This window comes from Rhynchophorus ferrugineus, unplaced genomic scaffold (assembly GCF_030347505.1).
Source record: "Rhynchophorus ferrugineus isolate W39M unplaced genomic scaffold, kcgeb_rfMv2 rfM102, whole genome shotgun sequence".
In the NCBI taxonomy this organism is placed as follows: domain Eukaryota; kingdom Metazoa; phylum Arthropoda; class Insecta; order Coleoptera; family Curculionidae; genus Rhynchophorus; species Rhynchophorus ferrugineus.
In genome coordinates, this window is record NW_027472680.1 from 344,584 (window position 1) to 367,720 (window position 23,137).

A 23,137-nucleotide genomic window follows, 5' to 3' on the forward strand; every position below is an offset into this window, starting at 1 on the left:
AAATTTATCATCTTCTTTCTAATTGAGGTAGACGTCCATATATCCACCTTGTGGGTTATATAACAGTATACATCTTGTATCTTTCAACTCATTTGCCCATGGTTCTACACTTATGGCGTCATTTTCATCTCTATTAGCTGTGGATTCAAAACCATAAGCTGCTTTTATGTTTTGGAACTCTTCGTGAGTCACTAAATCTATTCTTCTTACATTAGTAATATCCACATCGTGTCTTACATCATCCTCTATAACATTAAATGGTATTTTAGCTGCTCATTTGGTTACAATTTATTCTCTATTTGTTTTCGAGAGCTGCAGGAGTTTAAGGTATTTTCATGTCCAAAATATGTTTTGGTGAATTCTACTTCATATTCTTCACCTTTGTTCTAATTTAATACTTGCTAGGCAATGTGTATTTATCTTGTTTCTTCCTTGAACTTCCTTGGACCCTGAAATATTATGCTAGCACAATATAAAGAAATATAGCTTCTTCTCTCTTGACACGAGGTTGGGGCTTGCTCCATATCATTTTCCCATATTTGAATTTCTTTAAAGGTATTAAATTTCAATAACTCCTCAACGTTTAAGTTATGAGTTGACTGTAAATGATTCATTAGAAGATTCGCTTACATTGTAGTATGCTCGCATAACTTACATGTGTACAGTATTTTTGTTACTTTGGTATCTTCATTAATAGCAGGATGCTTTGTTTTGGATCCACGCTGTTTCAATATTTGTTTGCTGCTATATTTATTTTCGCAAGTAAAATATTTAAAAATGAATACACCCTTCAGATTTAATGCAGATATTTTTCTAAAACATAAAATTATTGTAAGATTCAGCAGGAAATTCTCTTGTTATGGACATTCAAATTAGAGCAGGTATATAACTTCGTACAGTTTTCAAAATAGAAAAGCTTCTTTTGTTCCATGTTTTGTCTTTCCATAGCAATTTGATTTTCTTATATAATTACTTAATTCTACTATTATAATATAAAACAAAGCAATATATATAGAAAAAATTAGTGTATACAATAATATAAACTAAATATTTCAATCAAAAACTAAATAAACTAAATAAATTATATTTCAATACAATCGTAAATTAAACTATCTAAAATTATAAAAAAGACTAATTAAGTAATAATTTGGTTAAAAAAAATTTGCGGTTGCACTCGAAGAAGCGCAATTTTCCCCACTAAGAACACAAAGCGAAATGCACGTAACAGCCTTGGCGTGAAATTTAAATAAAAAACAATTTTTTTCTGGAAATAAATTTGTTAAATTAAATTCAATTAAATAAATAAATAAATATATATATATATATATATATATATATATATATATATATATATATATATATATATATATATATATATATTATATATATATATATATATATATATATATATATATATATATATATTTATATATATATATATAAAATATGATATATAACAATAAATATAAATTTATAATGTAAATTTATATACATTTATCTAAATTTATCTAAAAATATAAATATAATATAAAAAATATATATCAATAAAATATAAATATTATATACATAAATATAAACCATAAGCAAAAAACTTTGGTGCATAGCAAAATAAAATTACCTCTTCCATCTTTCCGTCAGTACTTTTAATATTTTATCCGAAAGATCATTATGGAATGTACAATTGAAGGAGTTTTAATTTACTTTTTTAAAACATTTGACAAAAATTTTGTTATATAATCGACATGGCAAAATCGCTGAATAATTTAAGATATAGCTCAAAGACCTACTGACTACTTGTATATTAAAACAATTTTGTTAGAGTTTGGGACACGATATATTGTCTTGTCTCTATAAAATCAGTCTCAATTTGTGGGTCTACTAATTTATTCATAATTGTATGTAAACAAAAATCATATTTCATATCTTTTTTAAAATGTTATACTAATTAACCTGAGATATACACTACGGTACAACGTAAAACTTTGTTTGCTGTTATAGGAACAGCTGGACTGAAGTTATAGTCAAGTAATTAACAGTAAAAATGAGCAGAAAGGGGGATACTAGTTGAATGAATACAAACTTTACCTTTACCTTCTGGAGTTTGTTCAAGTGTCGATGATACTTGCTTCGAACACCCTGGTTGCGGGCCTGGAATGATGGAAATAGGTACTACCAAGTAAGACAGTTTTGAAATTAACAATTATGAACAGAGATGTGATTGAGTCCTTCAATTTACCTTCGATATAATTTTGATTTTGATCCACTTCAATTTGTACATGTTCTGGTCTCGTGATATTATTTTCACCATAACTAAATTGTTCATAAGTACTTAAAGGAAGGTTTAAATGTATCACACAAATATCTCACGTGGTAACGATAATAAATTATGCCTCATGTTTAACCAACCAGTTTAGGATTTTAAAAGTTTTCTACTCACTTCTTAAGGATCGCTTTTTTAACGGAAAACGATGATGCATTTCCTCACTATCTGTGCATCCGGACACACAACACTTCATAGATCGGGAATACATTTCAACTACGGACTTCTACCTAGTAATAAAATAAAATAATAATTTAGTCTATAAACGTTATAAAAAGCTGACCACACTGTTCTCTACATAGGGCACGTTAAAAATGGGGTGCAAAATAATCAAACCATAGAACGAAATGAACGAATCAGATTCCGTCGCGGCTCTTAGCAGTTTCATGTTGGACGTGGCGAAACATTTCGCCAAAATTTCCATAAATTTCCATATATTCGCAAAATTTTACCAAAACACCCACCTACGAAACTTCCTGCCCTACTCGTATTTAACATAATAGTTAGGGGAGCATAATTGCCAACGCCTCCGACCGTTTTAATTTGGTAATATTAGGTACGTCTGTGTTTCTATCCGGTAGTTTCCAGAACAGTTTCAAATTTAAAAAATTAAAATAATATTTTTAAATTTTCAAACAAATTCCGGTACATTGTTACTATTTGATTGTTAAGCTATATGTAATAGTACAGGGAAAGAATGTAATTGACCTTATTCTTGGGTTTGCTATAAATAATCTTGTTCGTTGATTGAAACATATTGCCTTGTCTTACCTTTCGGACCAATAAACTAGTATTGTGGTCGAATAAAGGCCTTCTATTTATCCTGTCAAGTGTGTGTGTTTAGAATATAACGAACATTTCAAATACTATAACATTTGTGCTGAGGTTGTAATAGTGAGTTAAATAAGAATTATTCTATTAACATAAGTGGTGACAGTGATAAAATAGCCAATGGACCATCCCCGTTAAAATGGTAAAATCAGACTGTGTAGGAACTTTGCTTATCGTCTAATCAGAACAGAAGCTAGAAATAACTGAATTAGCGAAAAAATGCTGTATGGCGTGATAAACCTACTCATTTGATGCTTCTAGTGCACAAGCTGTGCCGTCAACTATGATGTCAAAATTTGTTTGTCAAAAATCTAAACTACAAATTGTAAGTGATAACATTATAATTGTTAAGACAAGTGAATCTATCAAATTCCGGTACATTGTTACTATTTGAATGTCAAGCTATATATAATAGTACAGGTAAAGAATGTAATTGACCTTATTCTTGGGTTTGCTATAAATAATCTCCCAGTTAACTTGCCTATAATGCAACCACTCTCTGATACGGTGTCAATGTCCTGTAAGAAATACTTTTATTTCTTGATAAATAAAATACAAATATTCAACAAACATTATAATGGTCACAATCTTGATAATATACTAGGGGTTGCAACGGTGATTACAATAACAATCGTATATCAACTACGTCAGCAAGATCTTCTTCGAGAGACTCCAAGAACCTATATGAATTCCGGTCAAGGCGTCGTCCGTTGTATCCGAAAAATGTACATCTCAGCATTCCCATCGTTCCGACCCGTTACCACGTCCGCCTCGATTAGCGAATGAGTCATTAGGTGCCCTCTATGTAATTGGTCAACAATGCCGATCTATATTTTCTTACGGTCCATCTCTTAGTGACTATGGAAAATTTCACTTGATTCATTTACCACAACGACCTATTTTGATGCACTGTATGCAGCATCATTGAAAAATTCTGGGAATATATGAAAAGTTAATTTAAGTTAATAAAAGCACCAGCCTTCTTTCTGTTCTGTCATCATTGTAAAGTCATCCATTTGTACTTAACCATTGCAAAAAGAATATTTGAAATATGTACATAATAATCCTTGTAATAACTAAATAAAAATAAACAAAAACCTTATCTGTGTTCCTTATTTATTTTTTGAAGTCGGATTAATTTTCTTGTTAAAAACATTATGTTTTTCTCTTTTTGGTGTTAGATATTTGCTCAACAAATTATGCAGTTATTATATTAAGTATTATAATGGGCATGTCAAGTAAAGTTGCAGTCTGTTTGAGGAAAAATATGAATAAAGGAACAATGATTGAAAATAAGAAATGCTTCAGGCACCGGGGTCCGCTACCTAACCTAACTGATTTGACAGGCATTAACCAAACTAGAACACCCACGAAAAGTCGTTGTTTCCACCGGGAATCGAACCCGCGACCTCCACCTGTGGTCTGAAGACTCTAATAACTAATCTCTACGGCTTCTCATATGATATGGTTAGTCTTTAAAAAGCAAACTGAACGAATTTGTACGGATAACTAATAAAGAATAATTAACTTAGATATTATAGACAAACATATGTGCATTTTCAATTTTTCGTTCCCTTTTCAAGACCATAGGAACCTTTAATTTATTTAATAAACTCTGCTTTTTTTGGAATTCTGTTTGGTCAGCTGATTAAAGTCCTTGTTGATGTGGAACGCGTGTTTGGTGTTGATAAGGATTTGGTATAGGAATTTTGCGATTATACTACGGTGAATTTTTGAAAAGGGATGAGTGAAAAATTCCTTTTGAACCTTTGCACTAATGTATTTGAGTAATTCTGTATATGAGGCGCTCAAATTTTTTTCTCCGCTATTTCTAAATTTGTTCATCTCTTCATGGCCGATGTACTTAGACTACTTTAACCCGTCTAAATAAAGGAGTATGTCTTATAGAGAACCATAATTATTAGAGACAATTTGCTTTTTCTACACGTGGGAGGATACAGGATTCTCTGTGGATTATAACGGCCTGGGTTTTCTTTGGGTTGAATTGCAACTTCCAAAAGTTTAACCATTTAACCTCATTATTTAATTGTCCTACAAAAACTTCAATGTGAGAATATTTTTGTCTTCAGAGATATCGAGCTATGTATATCTTGATTGTGAATTCTTCACGCCATAAACAAAATCTAAAGGGCCGGCTTGGTTGGCACAGTGGTCAAGGGCGACAGGAAGGCCCTCTTACTGTTGCGATAGTAGCAGTTTCGAATCCTGCTGGGTAAATTTATGTTTTTGACTATTTATAATACGAAAAAGAAAATCTGTGACTGCGATCAGCCACGCCGGTAACCAAGCTGGGTAAGACCGGATTTCTTCTGAAATCATCTCTTGGACCGTGGGGAACAGATAAACACTATTTAGTAAAAAAGAGACGTTCAGTGTTGTACATACTATGTACATACATATGTAAAATGTTTTCTTGTCAACCCAATATAAACCCAAAAATATCTGAAAAATATGTAAAACATTATTTGAAAATGTCTATATTATGTTGTAGAGCCAGAGAGAATTACAAGAAGATAAATCAAATTGTAGATATATTAAGTTACTATGCTACAAAGGAGTGGAAGTTTGAGAACAGCAACGTGAAAACGCTATGGAAAGAAATGAGAAAGAGCGACCGGGAACTATTTGATTTTGATATTTGTGCTTTGAATTGGGACATGTACTTTTACACTTGTATCCGAGGTAAATCTTACCTAGACTGAAGTTCATTAATGATTGATGCTAGATAAATGATTATAAATATCGATTATATGACAGAAGAACTGAAAAAATCCAAATTAGAAGTTATTTTTGTTATTTCATTTCAACTCATATATATTTTTACATACTAATTACACCCAATTTTTCAATTATTTTGATATACCTTAAAATATTATTTGTTATATCAATTTATTTATGAATCATCATCTAAGTTAAAAAAAATTGGACAATTTGTATTATGATGTGATGGGAAATGATACAGTCATACTAGACCCAATAGTGATTCCTAACTAGTGCTCAAATATTTCAATATTTTAACGACAGATGACGCTGACTTCAAATTTTCCTATAATGTTTCGTCAGTATTATGTTTCGAATAAAATATAAATATAAAATTTAATACTATAATATTTCTATTTCCTTATAAGAACAATATATATAAATCTAGTAATACTTGTTAAAAAGCTCGTAACACCTAATAACATTTCTAACCTTACTAGCTAAAGAATTTCAGCCTTCCTTCTATTGAGTGTTTTCATTTGTCTTCATCAGATTGCCTATTTTTATCCAAGCACAGTCTGTGATAGGCCACATGAGAACAAAAGTGGTCTGGGGATTAAAATACGGCCTAATATCGGTAATATTCACTATATCACAGGAATTGAGATGGAAGAATTCTTTCTTCAGGTCTTCAAGTCTGAATAAAAACTGAAAATATGTCATTTCCCATTTGGTGGCCTTTATGAACTTGTTTTTCAACTACAAACAGTCGCCTTTGAAATAGAATACCGGGGCATACCTTTCGCCGTTTCTCACCACGAAAAGTACCAAATTATCTACATTAATCTGCAGGAATCCACAGCAATCTTCATGTATGTCATTACATATATTATTAATCAAAACGAACATGATCCTGGTGTAGAATTTCAGAAAATTATACGTCTGCAGAAAGTCTTCCATCAATATTTTTCTATCATTGCCTTCTACGAATAAAAGCTTCCCAGATGAACCGTCACAATGTTTAAAATTGATCTCATTAAATAAAAAAGCTTAGTATTCGCTAAGGGGATAACAATTTACTCGAAGGCTCTGACAAACTTCTGGTGAATATTTGTTCATCGTGGAGAAAATTCTCTCATTTATAATTCGAACGGAGACATATAACAATAACAAAAATTCATCACCAGCCACTTGATTTTACATCAAATTAGTATTGTTGTTATAAAGGTGATTTTATTCATTTCTATATTCTATTTACAAATTTTATTGCGAATATTTTAGGAGCTTGAGTTTATATTTTGAAGGGCCCATTGGACACTATTCCACAAGGAATAAGAAAATTCTATAAGTTAATGATTATTTATTATTTAATATTATGTGTATGTTGGTGTGTTATATTATATAGTGCTTTGTTAATTTTAAAATATTTCGTTATAAACATATGTTAATTTTTGCGTTTGTTTTAATAGTTTTGATACATATAACTCAGCCCAAATATTTAACCATTCTTAATTATAACCTTTTTTTTCTTAATAATAATCCTTATTGTATATGATATTTCTCTTTATTTATCACTATTTACCTTTTATGCCATGTTATATTACTATAATCAAAATACCAGTATATAAAAGAAAAAATAAACGTACAAATGAACAAAAATAAGCCATTGTTGTTATATCATCAATGTTTTTGATATACCGATTATTTTGATTTTGTTTTCAAATTATATATTTGTAAGTAATTTGTAATCAGCTATATTCCTCGTTCAAACGAGTAGATGACAGTGGCGATGACGAATCTGTAGTTAATTTTAGATATGACTTACCAACAGCTGTTATCAAATGAGTCATCTACTTGAGGTTTTATAAATTGCAAGAATTCACAACTTGTTCAAAACCACCTCTAACTATCTCACTTAATGATAAATGAAATGCCATAGTTGATATTTCAACTCTGTAACTGAAAAAAGCCGAATAATTGAATCTAACCTGAAATCTAAACATAAACTCAGAGAAACATTAGGCTATATGGACATGCATCCGAGCAGGTTTTATGGACCACTATAATTTGTTCAAAAATAATAAGCAGTAATTAACATAGTACGTTTATTGATGAAAAAACAAATTTCACATAATAGGACAAAAAATTTTAATTTCTTATAAGAAAAATATTAGTGAACTTAATACTAATTTAACAGCCTATAATAAGATTTGGAATGTTACTGACTAAAAATTTTTATTTATTTAACATTTCCATTCATTTGACTGCCTACACTCATCCAAGTGCAATCTACAACGGGCCATTTGGGAACGAAGCTTTCTTGATCAAAATATTGGCTAACATCCACAATATTCACTAAATCACAAGAACTTAGTTGAACATCTTCTTTCTCTAGGCCCTGAAGCCTAAACAAAAACCGCAAATAAGTTAACTCCCATTTGGTGACCTTCACGAACTTGTCTTTCAGCTGCCAGCAGGTTCCTTCGAAACAGAACATCGGTGAATATTTTTCGCCATTTCTTACCACAAAGGGTATAAATTTGTTTTCGTCAATTTGTAGAAATCCGCAGGAATCCTCGTTTATATCATTGTGCATGTTTTTACTTAAAGCGAACATAATTCTACCGCAGAATTTGAGAAAATCGTACATGTGCAGAAAGTCCTCCAACAACATCTTCGTATCTCTGCCTTCTATGAATAAAAGTTTTCCAAATTGACCATCGCAATGTTGCAAATTAATCTCATTAAATAAACACGCTTCCCATTTATTCAGAGGATCATAGTTTACTTGAAAACACTGGTGGACTTCTGGTGAAAACTTCGTAAAATTATTACACAACCTATGTTTTATAATTCTAACGGAGACATATTTTAAATCACCGACAATGATGTAAGGCAAATACTGCAGGTCTATTGTGTGCCATCCAAATTTTACAACTGGAGAACATGGTGGTTCTTGCAATTCTGGTAACGTTTCGGTCTTACTCACTGCGTCTAGGACAACATGTCGGCTTAATTCGTTATCCATATTTTGTCGGTTCGCTGAGTTAATTGATGCCAATTTAACTACATAAACTTTTTTATTCGACATTTCACTTTTTACTTATATTATTTCAATTAACACTCTTCTTATATACTTAAAAAGTACACTACTCTTATAATCTCTACTTATATACTACCTTCTGTCACTGTCACTTCTGTCATTTCAATTGCGAATAATATATATCAAGTAATCTATGGAGAATGTTTTATGATACCATGGCAACTGTCAAATTGTTATAAGATTGTTGTTTTTAAATTAGTATTAGTTCTATATGCAATTTGTATGCTCTATTAACTTTAATATAAACAAATATATTATTACAGGCATATTAAGTATATGATTTTTTAGGTATAAGAGTTTATATTTTAAATTGTGTCGTTTTATATAGGACCTTTTTAATTTAAAAACATTTGAAGAAATTTGCGAGTGTTGCCTAAGTTTGCAATTGTGACATTACAAATAACTGAATGAACTAACCTAACTTCTATTTAATCTAGGGATATATTCTGAAAAATATGTTATTCTTTTTATAGTATAAATTAATCGTTGAATTTTAAATTGATCTAATTTAATATGTTTATGAGAGCAATAATTCGTTGAGATATACATTTATTTAGAGACATTGGTAATATTCTGCAGAAAATTTGTGCATGATTGAGAAAATCCTCTCACTTGTACCTAATTCGAAATGAAACGTGCTTCAGATCACTGATAGTGATGTAAAGGCTGCGGATATTCAATGGTGTGCCATTCGAATTTTAGAAATGAAGGTTTCTGAAGGAATGAAGAAGGCTGATGTTTCTTTCAATTCTGGCAATATCATTGTTGCCTACTGATTTAGCCATACCGGCTTTGTTATTTAAACTATTATTTATTAACCATTTGAATTTTTATAGCTTATGATGCATTTGATTTATTTAGGGATAAAAATATACTTTTAATTCATTTCAAATTTAAAACTAAAATATATTATTTCAAGAACAAGATGTACTGAATTGGTTCCACCAAGGGAATAACGACTCTGCCATAGGGCTGCCGAAAAAATATTCATATTTTTCTATGTTCATGGTTTCATATCTTTGGTGATATCATGTTCATATATGATATCATCTAAATTAAGGATTTCAAGCAATCTAAGGAGCTTAGATAGGTTTTCCGAAGCGAACAAGTGATAAAACGTGAAGGGAACTGAAGTTCGGTTTTCGATGTGGTCCAACTGTGGTATACTCAGTATACCACAGTGTGACATATCTATAAAAAATTTGTTATGTTATCGACATAGCAAAATCGCTGAATAATTTAAGATATAGCTGAAAGAACTACTGACAGTATATTAAAAAATTTAGTTAGAGTTTGGGACACGAGATATTGTCTTGTCTCTTGATACACTACGGTACAACGTAAAACTTTGTTTGCTCTTATAGGAACATCTGGACTGAAGTTATAGTCAAGTAATTAACAGTACAAATGAGCAGAAAGGGGGATACTAGCTGAATGAATACAAACTTTACCATTACCTTTTGGAGTTTGTTCAAGTGTCGATGATACTTGCTTCGAACACCCTGGTTGCGGGCCTGGAATGATGAAAATAGGTACTACCAAGTAAGACAGTTTTGAAATTAATGGTAACAATTATAAACAGAAATGTGACTGAGTCCTTCAATTTACCTTCTATATAATTTTGATTTTGATCCACTTCCATTTGTACATGTTCTGGGCTCGTGGTATTATTTTCACCATCACTAAATTGTTCATAAGTACTTAAAGGAAGGTTTAAATGTATCACAAAAATGTCTCACGTGGTAACGATAATAAATTATGCCTCATGTTTAACCAACCAGTTTAGGATTTTGAAAGTTTTCTACTCATTTCTTAAGAATCGCTTTTTTAATGGAAAACAATGATGCATTTCCTCACTATCTATGCATCCGGGCACAAAACACCTCCTAGAACGGGAATGCATTTCAGCTACGGACTTGCACCTAGTAATAAAATAAAATAATAAATTAATCTATAAACGTTATAAAAAGCTGACCACACTGTTCTCTACGTAGGGATTCCGTCGCGGCTCTTAGCATAGCGAATAAAACAAGAAATGTGTTAAAGGTAGCGACATTTACATGTTGGACGTGGCGAAACATTACGCCAAAACTTAACGTTAGAATATAACGAACATTTCAAAGGCTATAACATTTGTGCTGAGGTTGTAATAGTGAGTTAAATAAGAATTACTTTATTAACATAAGTGGTGACAGTGATAAAATAGCCTCTGGACCATCCCCGTCAAAATGGTAAAATCAGACTGTGTAGGAACTTTGCTTATCGTCTAATCATAATAGAAGCTAGAAATAACTGAATTAGCGTAAAAATGCTGTATGGCGTGGTAAACTTCCTCATCTGATGCTTCTAATGCACAAGCTGTGCCGTCAATCATGATGTCATAATTTGTTTGTCAAAAATCTAAACTACAAATTAGGGCTAAGAGATAACATTGTAATTGTTAAGGCAAGTCAATCTATCAAATTCCGGTACATTGTTACTATTTGAATGTCAAGCTATATATAATAGTAGAGGGAAAGAATGTAGTAGAGCTTATTCTTGAGTTAGCTATAAATAATCTCCGAGTTAACTTGCCTATAATGTAACCACTCTCTGATATGGTGTCAATGTCCTGTAAGAAATACTTCTATTTATTGGTAATTAAAATACAAATATTCAACAAACATTATAATGGTCACAATCTTGATAATATACTAGGGGTTGCACGGTGTTGTACGGTGATTACAATAACAATCGTATATCAACTACGTCAGTAAGATACTCTTCGAGAGACTCTAAGAAACTATATGATTTCCGGTCAAGGCGTCGTCCTTTGTATCCAAAAGTGTCCATCTCAGCATTCCCATCGCTCGGTCCCGATACCACGTCTGTCTCGATTAGCGAATGAGTCATTAGGTGCCCTCTATGTTATTGGTCAACAATGCCAATCTATATTTTCTTACGGTCCATCTCTTAGTGATTATGGAAAATTTCACTTGATTCATTTACCACAACGACATATTTTGATGCACTGTATTCAGAATCATTGAATAGGGACTATGTCTTTTTAATCTGAAGCGGCAGTAGAAATAAAAAATTATGGGAATATAAGAAATAGTTAATTTAAATTAAGAAAGAAAAGAATTTTAAGCAAGTTCAAAGCACCGTCCCTCATTCTTCCTGTTCTGTCGGAAATTAATTATCGGTTAAAAAATTTTAAGCTAAATAATACTAATTGTTCTACTATAGAACAAAAGAAATCTCCGTAAATTCCCTATTCCTACTCTGTTGTGTGATAACAAGACATAGCATTTCATTATAATGATGACAGTGGTGCAGAAACATCCTACAAACAACAAATTTCCGAGAAATCGACAGACATAAAGCTTATGATGCAGATCTTTTCAAGTCGAGGAACAAAGAGATTTTTATATATTTGTTGTACATGATAAGGCTTTGCTCCAGGAATTAGATGTCGTCATAAACTGGAATGTGATCAGTAAAACCAATTTTAAAATATATAAAACTACTGATGGGTTGGAAATAAGGTATGACCTATTTATATTCCGAAAACTACGATAGATCTGAAGTATATTAATATAGATGATTAGTATTAATATAGATGGCGAAAAAATACAAAAAATGTTTTAAAAACGTCAAAATGTTCCTTTATTTCGTTTTCCTAAGATGTATTCGTAGCAGCTGTTGTATATGTGATGCGTATTGGGAAAATTCCATGAAGAGTGAAAAATATGTTGATATGCTTGAGATACTGATTATGAGGTTCTTTCGATCAAAAACAAGGGTTATACTCAAGTTCTGATCATAACGGATATAATTTTAAAAATGCTTTTGGCGTTATCTCGTAATAAACAAACAACTACAGACGCACTACTACACAGACATGACTACAGATAGACAATTTTCTACAAAATACTAAAAGGAATACAATATACCACGAAGAGATATAACAGAGAGAGCAGCACAATTTACATTTGTAACTTTTCGCAATTTCCTGGAACATGAAATGTGAAATTACGTCTCATCGCTATTGGAATGCCCCAAAATACATTATCTGTTGGAACTTTTAACTATATATAATAACTATGTAGTTTAAATGTTTACATATTTGTGAATTAGTTAACAATAAATTATTTTGAATAGATTTCTATTATAAAATTGAGAAATATATTATTTTTATTACTCCAGTTATTTCAAATATAGTAAGAATATACATGGGATTGACACTTAGTTTAATAACTACAAGAAAATTTCATTTTAAATCAATAGCATAAAATACACCAGACGGTTGAACTTTATTTTAATATACAAACAATAGTATGAGCTCTCTTCTGTTATTACAGAAATTTGTTTTATGTTTTTAAATATTACGAATTCTTGACATTTATTTTTGATATAGGTGAATTTTACAGCAGATGAAATTTGTGCCATGATAGTCAAAAAACGAAACATCCGTAATATATCCGTCATAGCTCACGTAGATAACGGAAAATCATTTTTAACAGACTCCTTAGTAGCAAAAACTGTTATTATTGCTGGTGCCGAAGTTAGAGAAATACATTTTACAGACACCGGAAAAAATTAACAAGACAGATTTATAAGCATATTAAGAATATGTAGTCTTTTGAAATATTGAACGACGAAATTTACAAACCACTGAACTTATGTGATAATTTTGATTAGTGATTCTGAAGCTTTATCTCTTTAAAATAAAACTGGGTATTTGTTATAACAAAAATACTAACTTTTTTCATAAATAATATTGATTAACGCGAAAAAGAATAGAAAGTTTTCTTGATTAATTTGATTGGTTCCTCTGGGCACATAGATTTCCGTTCTGAAGTACCTACTGCCCTTCGTATAACTGATGGTGCTCTTGTAGTAGATTGTGTTTCGGATAAGTAAATTCCTAAATAATTATTTGTATAATAAATTAAATAATTATGTATGTATTTTTGGTGTTACTTCACTTTGCATTAATTTTACTAAAGAACATGCATAATGCAATTCAATGCAAATGCAATAACGCATATCTAAATATATATCTGTGGTAAAGACAATTTATTAAGAACTTCCGAATTACAGTAGGAAACATTGTAGCGTCTTTACAATCTTTTAATTAATCGTGTTGTCATATCCAACGGCCCCAGGCCATCATCGGTTAATGATTGGTGCTACTGATGCTGCTAATTCGCTATAAATTATGAATTAAGTTAGAAACAATTTTGTAATAATGAATTATTTGCAGGTGTGTGTACAACCGGAAACTATGTGACGTCAGGCTATCGACGAACGTATTAAGCCAATCTTGTTCATGAACAAGATGGACCGTACCCATTTGAAATTGCAGTTGGATGCTGAATAACTTTACCAAACTTTCTGACGATTAACAATCTATGGGCTTAGGAATATTTCAACCCAAAAACAGAACAATAATCACAAAATATCGTTTTATATGTACATCTTGAATCCATCTACAAAATTTTTGACTTGATTATGAACTGCAAGTAAACATCTGTTTTATTATTAAAAAAAAATTCTTCCAGCACAATTAGGCCACTATACAGTTTACAAAATAACTTTTATGAAGTCATTAGGAAATAAATATATTGTTGGCAGTGCATTGGAAGAAAATTATTAGCCTAGGTATTAAACTCTTTCATGTTACCTCTATCTTTATATCCTATGGTGACAAGCTGTTATATCCAGAATGCATTATATATTTTTAGCTCTTGGGTGTAACTAAAATTTTTATTTTAGGAAAGAATAATATTCTCTCTACACTGCGCATTAACTTGAAATATGAAGACAAGGATAAGGATGGAAAACAATTTAGTTGGACATGGTTACCTGCTTGTGGGCCTTTGCTTCAGATGATTGCCGTTCACTTACCATCCCCAGTAACTGCTTTGAAATACAGAATGGAAATGTTATACGAAAGTCCACATGATGATGAAGCCGCTCTTGGTATGTGTCACCTATATGGTTTTTAAAACGCGTTAAATTTTGGTATTTATTTGTACGTGACGATTTGTAATTTACAACTCTAGGCTGATTCCTATGATGATGTGTCTAAAATGGTACTCACTTCTAATAAAGGTATTTTCTACGATTTTGGTCCTGTTTTTTCCGGTAAAGTAGCCACCGGCATGAAGGCCCCTATCCTGGGACCTAACTATATGGCCTCAACAAAGAGGATTTACACGAGAAGACAATTCAGGGAGCCATCCTCATGATTGGTCGTTATATAGAGGCCATGGAATATGTCCCATCTGGAAATATTTGCACTTTGTTCGGTCTGGATCAATTTTTGGTTAAGCCCGATGCCATCGCCACATACACAAACAAGTAGAACTTGAATGTCAAGAAGTTTAGCTTATCTTCCGTAATACGTGTAGCTGTGGAACAGAAGAATCCGACCGATTCAGAAAAACCTGTAGAAGGTACGCAAATGTTCGCTTTTATAGTGTGATTATCACTAAGTCGTCTTTACAATCTTTTAATTAATTGTGATGTCATCTCCTACCGCCCCAGGCCGACATTGGTTAATGATTGGTGCTACTGATGCTGCTAATTCGCTATAAATTATGGATAAAGTTAGAAACAATTTTGTAATAATGAATTATTTCAGGTGTGTGTACAAACGGAAATTATGTTACGTCAGGCTATCGACGAACGTATTAATATTATATCGAGAATGCATTATATATTTGGAGTTCTTGGGTGTAACTAAAATATTTATTTTAGGAAAGAATTATATGAAGCCCTTCTCTTCTCACTGCCAACTAACTTGAAATATGAAGACAAGGATAAGGATGGAAAACAATTTAGGCGGACATGGTTACCTGTTGGTGAGACTTTGCTTCAGATGATTGCCGTTCACTTACCATACTCAGTAACTGCTCTGAAATACAGATTGGAAATGTTATACGAAGGTCCACATGATCATGAAGCCGCTCTTGGTATGTGTCACCTATATGGATTTTTTAAACGTGTTAAATTTTAGTATTTATTTGTACATGATGATGTGTAGTTTACAACTCTAGGCTGACTCACTGTGAATGATTGGTATAAACTAAACAACAATTACCAATTATTATTATTATTTTTTTAATATTTGCAAATGACTATATTTTGTTTTTTGTTTTTAGGTATTAAGAACAGTGATCCTAACAGTCCTATGATGATGTGTCTAAAATGGTACTCACTTCTAATAAAGGTATTTTCTACGATTTTGGTCCTGTTTTTTCCGGTAAAGTAGCCACCTGTATGAAGGCCCCTATCCTGGGACCTAACTATATGGCCTCAACAAAGAGGATTTACACGAGAAGACAATTCAGGGAGCCATCCTCATGATTGGTCGTTATCTAGAAGCAATGGAAGATGTTCCATCTGGAAATATCTGTACTTTGTTCGGTGTGGATCAATTTTTGGTTAAGCCTGATACCATCACCACATTCACAAACATGCAGATCTTGAATTTCATGAAATTCGGCGTAACTCTCGTAGTACGTGTAGCTGTGGAACCCAAGAATCCGGCCGATTCACCAAAACCTGTAGAAGGTACGCAAATGTTCGCTTTTATTGTATTATTATTACTAAGGTTTGTGTCATTTGTCTTAAGGTTTGAAACGTCTGGCTAGGTCTGATCTTATGGTACAATGTGTCATTGAAGAATCTAGCGAAAACATCATTGCCGGTGACAGAGAGCTCCACTTAGAAATCTCTCTGAAGGCCTTGGAGGAGGATCGATCATGCGTGAATTCAAGTTACTTAATCCGGCCCAATAGTGCCCTTCGTGTAACTGATTATGCTCTTGTTGTAGTAGATTGTATTACAGATAAGTACATTTCTAAATAATTATTTGTATAATAAATTAAATAATTATGGAAGTATTTTTGGTGTTACTTCACTTTGTACTAATTTTACTAAACAAAAATTAAAATTTTAAATAATGCATATATAAATATATTGCTGTAGTAAAGACAACTTATTAAGAATTTCCTAATTAAAGTAGGAAACATCGAAAAAAGAATTTTGTAGTATCTTTTCAATCTTTTAATTAATCGCGATGTCATCTCCAACCGCCCCAGGCCGACATTGGTTAATGATTGGTGCTACTGATGCTGCTAATTCGCTATAAATTATGAATAAAGTTAGAAACAATTTTGTAATAATGAATTATTTGCAGGGGTGTGTACAAATGGAAACTATGTTACGTCAGACTATCGACGAACGTATTAAGCTAATCTTGTTCATGAACAGTACCCATTTGAAATTGCAGTTGGATGCTGAATAACTTTACCAAATTTTCTGACGTTTAACAATCTATAGCGTTAGGAATATTTCAACCCAAAAACAGGATAATGATAGCAAAAGATGGTTTTGCATGTACTTCTTGAATCCCATATACAAAATTTTTGACTTGATTATGAACGGCAAATAAACATGTGTTTTATTATTAAAAAAAATTAATTCTTCCAGTACAATTAGGCCACTATATAGTTTACAAAATGATTTTTATGAAGTTATTAGGAAATAAACATATTGTTGGCAGTGTGTTGAAAGAAAATTATATGCCTAGGTATTAAATGCTTTCACGTTACCTCTATCTTTATATCCTATGGTGACATGCTATTATATTGAGAATGCATTATATATTTGTAGTTTTTGGGTGTAACTAAAATATTTATTTTAGGAAAGAAGAATATGAAGCCCTTCTCTCCACACTGCGCACTAACTTGAAATATGAAGACGAGGATAAAGATGGAAAACAATTTAGGCGGACATGGTTACCTGTTGGTGAGACTTTGCTTCAGATGATTACCGTTCACGGGCCATCCCCTGTAACTGCTCAGAAATACAGAATCGAAATGTTATACGAAGGTAAACATGTATGGATTTTTAAAAGGCTTGAAATTTTTGTATTTATTTGTACATGGCGATATGTAGTTTACAACTCTATGGTTATTCACTGTGAATGATTGGTATAAACTGAACAACAATTACCAATTTTTTATTATTTTTTTAGTATATGCAAATTACTATACATTTTTTTGTTTTAAGGTATTACGAACTGTGACCCTAACGGTCCTCTAACGATGTATGTGTCCAAAATGGTAGACACTTCTCATAAAGGTCGTTTCCACACCTTTTTTTTTCTGTCTTTTTCCGGTAAAGTAGCCAACGGCGTGAAGGCCCCTATCCCAAGACCTAAATATGTGGCATCAAGAAAGAAGATTTAAACGAAAAGACAATTCAAGGAGCCATCCCCATGATGGGTCGTTATGTAGAAGCTATTGAAGATGTCCCATCTGGAAATATTTACAGGCTGTTCGGAGTGGATCAATTTTTGGTTAAGCCCGATCCCATCCCCACATTCACAAACATACGCAACTTGAATGTCATCGTAGTACGTGTAGCTGTGGAACCCAAGAATCCGGCCGATTCACTAAAACTTTTAGAAGGTACGCAAATGTTCGCTTTTATTATGTGATCATCACTAAAGTCTGTGTTATTTGACTTCAGGTTTGAAACGAATGGCTAAGTCTGACCTTATGGTACAATGTGTCATGGAAGAATCTAGGGAAAACATCATTGCCGGTGCCAGAGAGTTCCACTTAGAAATCTCTCTGAAGGCCTTGGAGGAGGATCGATCATGCGTGAATTCAAGTTACTTAATCCGGCCCAATAGTGCCCTTCGTGTAACTGATGGTGCTCTTGTTCTAGTAGATAGTATTAGGGGTAAGTAAATTCCTAAATAATTATTTGTATAATAAATTAAATAATTATGCATGTATTTTTGGTGTTACTTCACTTTGTATTAATTTTACTAAAGAAACATGCATAATGCAATTCAATACAGATGCAAGAACGCATATCTAAATATATTTCTGTGGTAAAGACAATTTATCAAGAACTTCCGAATTAAAGTAGGAAACATTGTAGTGTCTTTGCTATATTTTAATTAATCGTGATGTCATCTCCAACCGCCCCAGGCCGACATTGGTTAATGATTGGTGCTACTGATGCTGCTAATTCGCTATAAATTATTAATAAAGTTAGAAACAATTTTGTAATAATGAATTATTTCAGGTGTGTGTACAAACGGAAACTATGTTACGTCAGGCTATCGACGAACGTATTAAGCCAAACTTGTTCATGAACAAGATGGACCATACCTATTTGAAATTGCTGTTAGGTGCTGAATAACTTTACCAAATTTTCTGACGTTTAACAATCTATGGGGTTAGGAATATTTCAACCCAAAAATAGGATATTGGTAACAAAAGATCGTTTTACATGTACATTTTGAATCCCATCTACAAAATTTTTGACTTGATTATGAACTGCAAGTAAACATGTGTTTTATTATTAAAAAAAATTAATTCTTCCATCACAATTAGGCTACTATATAGTTTCCAAATAACTTTTATGAAGTTATTAGGAAATAAATATATTCTTGGCAGTGCATTGGAAGAAAATTATAGGCCTAGGTATTAAACGCTTTCATGTTACCTCTATCTTTATATCTTATGGTGACAAGCTGTTATATCGAGAATGCATTATATATTTGTAGTTCTTCGGTGTAATTAAAATTTTTATTTTAGGAAAGAACAATATGAAGCCCTTCTCTCCACACTGCGCATTAACTTGAAATATGAAGACAAGGATAAGGATGGAAAACAATTTAGTCGGACATTGTTACCTCTTGGTGGGACTTTGCTTCAGATGATTGCCGTTCACTTAGCATCCCCAGTAACTGCTCTGAAATACAGAATGGAAATGTTATACGAAGGTCCACATGATGGTGAAGCCGCTCTTGGTATGTGTCACCTGCATGGATTTTTAAAACGCGTTAAATTTTGGTATTAATTTGTACTTGATGATGTGTAGTTTAAAACTCTAGACTGATTCACTGTGAATGATTGGTATAAACTAAACAACAACTACCAATTTTTTATTAATTTCTTAATATTTGCAAATGACTATACTTTGCTTGTTTTTGTTTTTAGGTATTAAAAATTGTAATCCTAACGGTCCTATGATGATATGTGTCTTAAATGGTGCCCACTTCTCATAAAGGTTATTTCTACGATTTTTGGTCCTGTTTTTTCCGGTAAAGTAGCCAACGGCGTGAAGGCCCCTATCCCAAGACCTAAATATGTGGCTTCAAGAAAGAAGATTCGAGAAGACAATTCAGGGGGCCATCCTCATGATGGATCGTATGGTCGTTATATGTATAATTAGAGAATGATATATATTAGGTGAGTTAGTGTACAATTCTTTTGGTTTAATTTTAAAATATTTCTTCCGTACTCTGGAACAAATAAAACACGCACTATATAGAGTTTTGAACGAAAAGTTGCAGGCGTCTGAAAATTTTGAAACAAATGTGCTGTCTGGTATCTAGTACACTAAGAACAACGTTACTAATTATGTTCCTGTTTTTGTCTAGATGAATCTTCCACTGGCTTTTGGTTTATAGATCATACCAATTAATAAGCAAAAAAATGGCAACGCCCTCTTAATTTATTTTTTCAAATCATATTTAATGGAGTGAGTTTTATTCTTAATTCTATTTGCAGGATTCCAATGGGCAACAAAGCAATCCATCGTGGTGGCGGTTAGATCATTCCTACAACCCGTCGTATGTTGTCTTTATGCTTGCCTATTAGTCAATATATTATTAGAAGTTCAATAGTCTGGGCAGACGTCCAGCCCAAACTCATTGAACTTGTTTGTCAGTGTGAAATTCAGGTAAATCTTTTATACAATTATATTTTCACTCCATCTTAGAAATACGTTCCATATCACAGAAAGCGGCACCAGATGATACAGCGTTGTATAAGTAGCAATTTTGAATTGTTTACATAATTATATCCCGGTTGATTTAGAACTTCTATCCATTCTCAGATGATTCTCTAGAATCGACTTGTTGTAGGTATTTGAGTAATTAAAGTACTGGATACAACTTAGTCCATGCATATTTATACTTTACAAACATCTCGATTAAAGCCACAACACAGAAATGAATCAAGAGTGAGGAATCTTCATCTTGTCCGGGTGGTTTTATCACGAGCATGCGCCGTAGCATTTTTACGATTTTATATACAAAGTAACTACTCTTAACATTTAATTATTCAACAATATATAAGCCGATTCAGTATATAGGCGCATCCACCCAATTATTATATGTCCAACTATATGTGTTGTAACATTCGCAAGATATGTTATATTAATGGTATATTACTTTCGATTCTAAAGAATTCTTACTTTTTGGCCATTTGGAATAGGGGAACTAATAAAACATTAACAATCGTTAACAAAATTATTATATTAACAAATGTTTTATTAAAAGATATCCAAAATTACCTGATTTCTGCTATAGATTTAATTGGCTGGTTTTCACAATGTGTCAACATGCTTGTTGAAAAATATGATTTATAATGTTTCGCATTTATAATTTAATTTTTGGAGATATTTCTTCAAGTTTAATATGTTTAAAAAATATACCAAAAACCATACCATAAGTCATATATCTAATATTTGACCGAACTGCTTTATTATTGAATTTTCCGTTTTAATATTATAATTTTTCTGGAAACATAATTATTTATCAGATTATTTATTTATTATAAAAGCTAGTACTGTACTAATATACGAAATTCTTTTTTAACATATCTAATATTTTATTTTGTTGTTTTTCAGGATACATATAAAATAAAGAAAGTTTTCCATATCTCAGTCAATACTTGGAGAAAATGTAAACGCGTCGTTAATGACAATCCATTTTTTTCTATAGTACAAATAAAAAGGGCGTGATCCACGTTCTCATCAGAGAGTAGACGGCAGACTGCATCTGCTTTTTAAATCCCAAATATAACAACTTGAGGGAGTCCAAACTTGCTGGAGAAAGCGAATTATAGGAGAATTGGGGAATTGGACAGTAGGGGTTGACAGTACTTTGGTTGAAGGCTGCAATCCGACGAACTGTAGCATTTAAAAAGGATGAGCAATTTAATATATATTTGGGTATACATGTATGCTAGAGCCTGGTCTGGAATAAGGCGTAAAATACAGCTATAAGAATCACTCGCTGTTCGGTGAACTTGAGAGGACAGTTTTGTCCATTTTTAAGGTCCACCCGATAGAGGTGCGGTGGGCGTGGGTAGAAGAATGAGTCCATAAAGATACCAGATAACTGAAGTAAGGTAGTACATTCCATCTTACCGTGAACTTGTTAGGTTTATTAAGTTGTCTTTTTATAGCATTCATATGAATCGTAAAATTCAATTAATGTTATCAAAGTATTTAGTATTTAAATTTCAAACGTTAATTCATCAATAAACTATTATATTTCTTGTCATAGATTTTATAATTAATTAATAAATTTTTTTGGAAAAATGACTTGTTTTAATGCTTGACCATAAAAAATGACACAAAGTTTTAAAATTACTTTCCTGACGATGTGCATCCATTATAATATTTTTTAGAACCGATTTGGTGAAGGTAATTGGGCAATTAAAATACTGAATTCAGCTGAGCCGCTCTGTATTTATACTTTATGAATAAGTCGGTTATGGCTACATCACAGAATTAATTAAGATGCCGGAATCTTCATCCTGCCCGTGAGGCTATAACTCGATCTTGCTCCGTAGCGTTTTACATATTTATATTTCAAGGCAGCAAAACATTTATTTATGCAATCGTGCTTAAAAGCGCATTTACCATATAGGCGTCTCTAATCAATTATTTGTGTCTAAAATTCGGCCACCCTGACCTCGCAAAACTTCACTCCGACCTGCTCTTGGAATATGGTGGTTGTTATTCTGGTTTTTCTATAATGGAGACATACTCTTAACTACTTGATCTTTTAAAATTTCTTACCTTGTTGATGATTTTTTCTTTATAGTTCCATTTTATACTTTCCATACTGTGTATTTTATAACTTCTGTGAAATCAATTTTTTTACTTTTTGGGGTGACCTGCAGTTTATTCCTTCGGTGAGGTCTGACTGCCAGACACCATTTTAAATTCTCTTAATGGTCTGGTATATTCAATGACTCTTTTTCTGTTTTCTTTTTTTTTGTTGTGGTGACTACCGATTGGTTGGCTACTCCTGTGCTGGCAGCCTGGCAGTAAACGTTCATAGCAACGTC

At 32.1% G+C, this 23,137-nt stretch overlaps 2 protein-coding genes and 2 pseudogenes across 5 annotated transcripts in view; all 4 read left to right on the forward strand.

Annotated features, from left to right (window-relative positions):
* Positions 1–5,454: 5,454 nt before the first annotated feature.
* The window catches only part of LOC143205933 (putative fatty acyl-CoA reductase CG5065), a 43,560-nt gene continuing 25,877 nt past the window's right edge, over positions 5,455–23,137 (forward strand). The window contains exons 1-2 of one of the 2 annotated variants that reach the window (XR_013007999.1): positions 5,720–5,854; positions 14,224–14,357. Coding sequence is in view for 1 of the 2 variants with exons in the window: in XM_076418946.1 (XP_076275061.1) it covers positions 5,578–5,854 (277 nt within the window). In the remaining variant the exon portion in view is untranslated. Of the gene's footprint in view, positions 5,855–14,223; positions 14,358–23,137 lie in introns of those variants that run through there. The other variant, XM_076418946.1, reaches the window with a different exon arrangement.
* On the forward strand, positions 10,816–15,358 carry LOC143205949 (eukaryotic translation elongation factor 2-like). The gene is made up of 3 exons (XM_076418954.1): positions 10,816–10,900; positions 14,736–14,942; positions 15,075–15,358. The coding sequence occupies exons 1-3, from the start codon at positions 10,816–10,818 to the stop codon at positions 15,209–15,211; spliced, it is 429 nt and encodes a 142-aa protein (XP_076275069.1). The 3' UTR covers positions 15,212–15,358.
* Positions 15,232–16,870, forward strand: LOC143205950 (eukaryotic translation elongation factor 2-like; annotated as a pseudogene). The gene is made up of 5 exons (XR_013008011.1): positions 15,232–15,240; positions 15,351–15,418; positions 15,723–15,937; positions 16,127–16,538; positions 16,600–16,870. The product of XR_013008011.1 is annotated as a eukaryotic translation elongation factor 2-like (transcript).
* LOC143205921 (eukaryotic translation elongation factor 2-like) lies at positions 17,313–19,771 on the forward strand (annotated as a pseudogene). The gene is made up of 5 exons (XR_013007992.1): positions 17,313–17,413; positions 17,674–17,861; positions 18,042–18,442; positions 18,504–18,719; positions 19,586–19,771. The product of XR_013007992.1 is annotated as a eukaryotic translation elongation factor 2-like (transcript).

Coding starts and splice junctions, on each gene's coding strand:
- LOC143205949 (XM_076418954.1), top strand. CDS start 10,816: ATGATGCATTTCCTCACTATCTATGCATCCGGGCACAAAACACCTCCT. Junction 10,901..14,735: donor CAGCTACGGACTTGCACCTA/GTAATAAAATAA, acceptor TTTTTATTTTAG/GAAAGAATAATATTCTCTCT. Junction 14,943..15,074: donor TGATGATGAAGCCGCTCTTG/GTATGTGTCACC, acceptor CTTCTAATAAAG/GTATTTTCTACGATTTTGGT.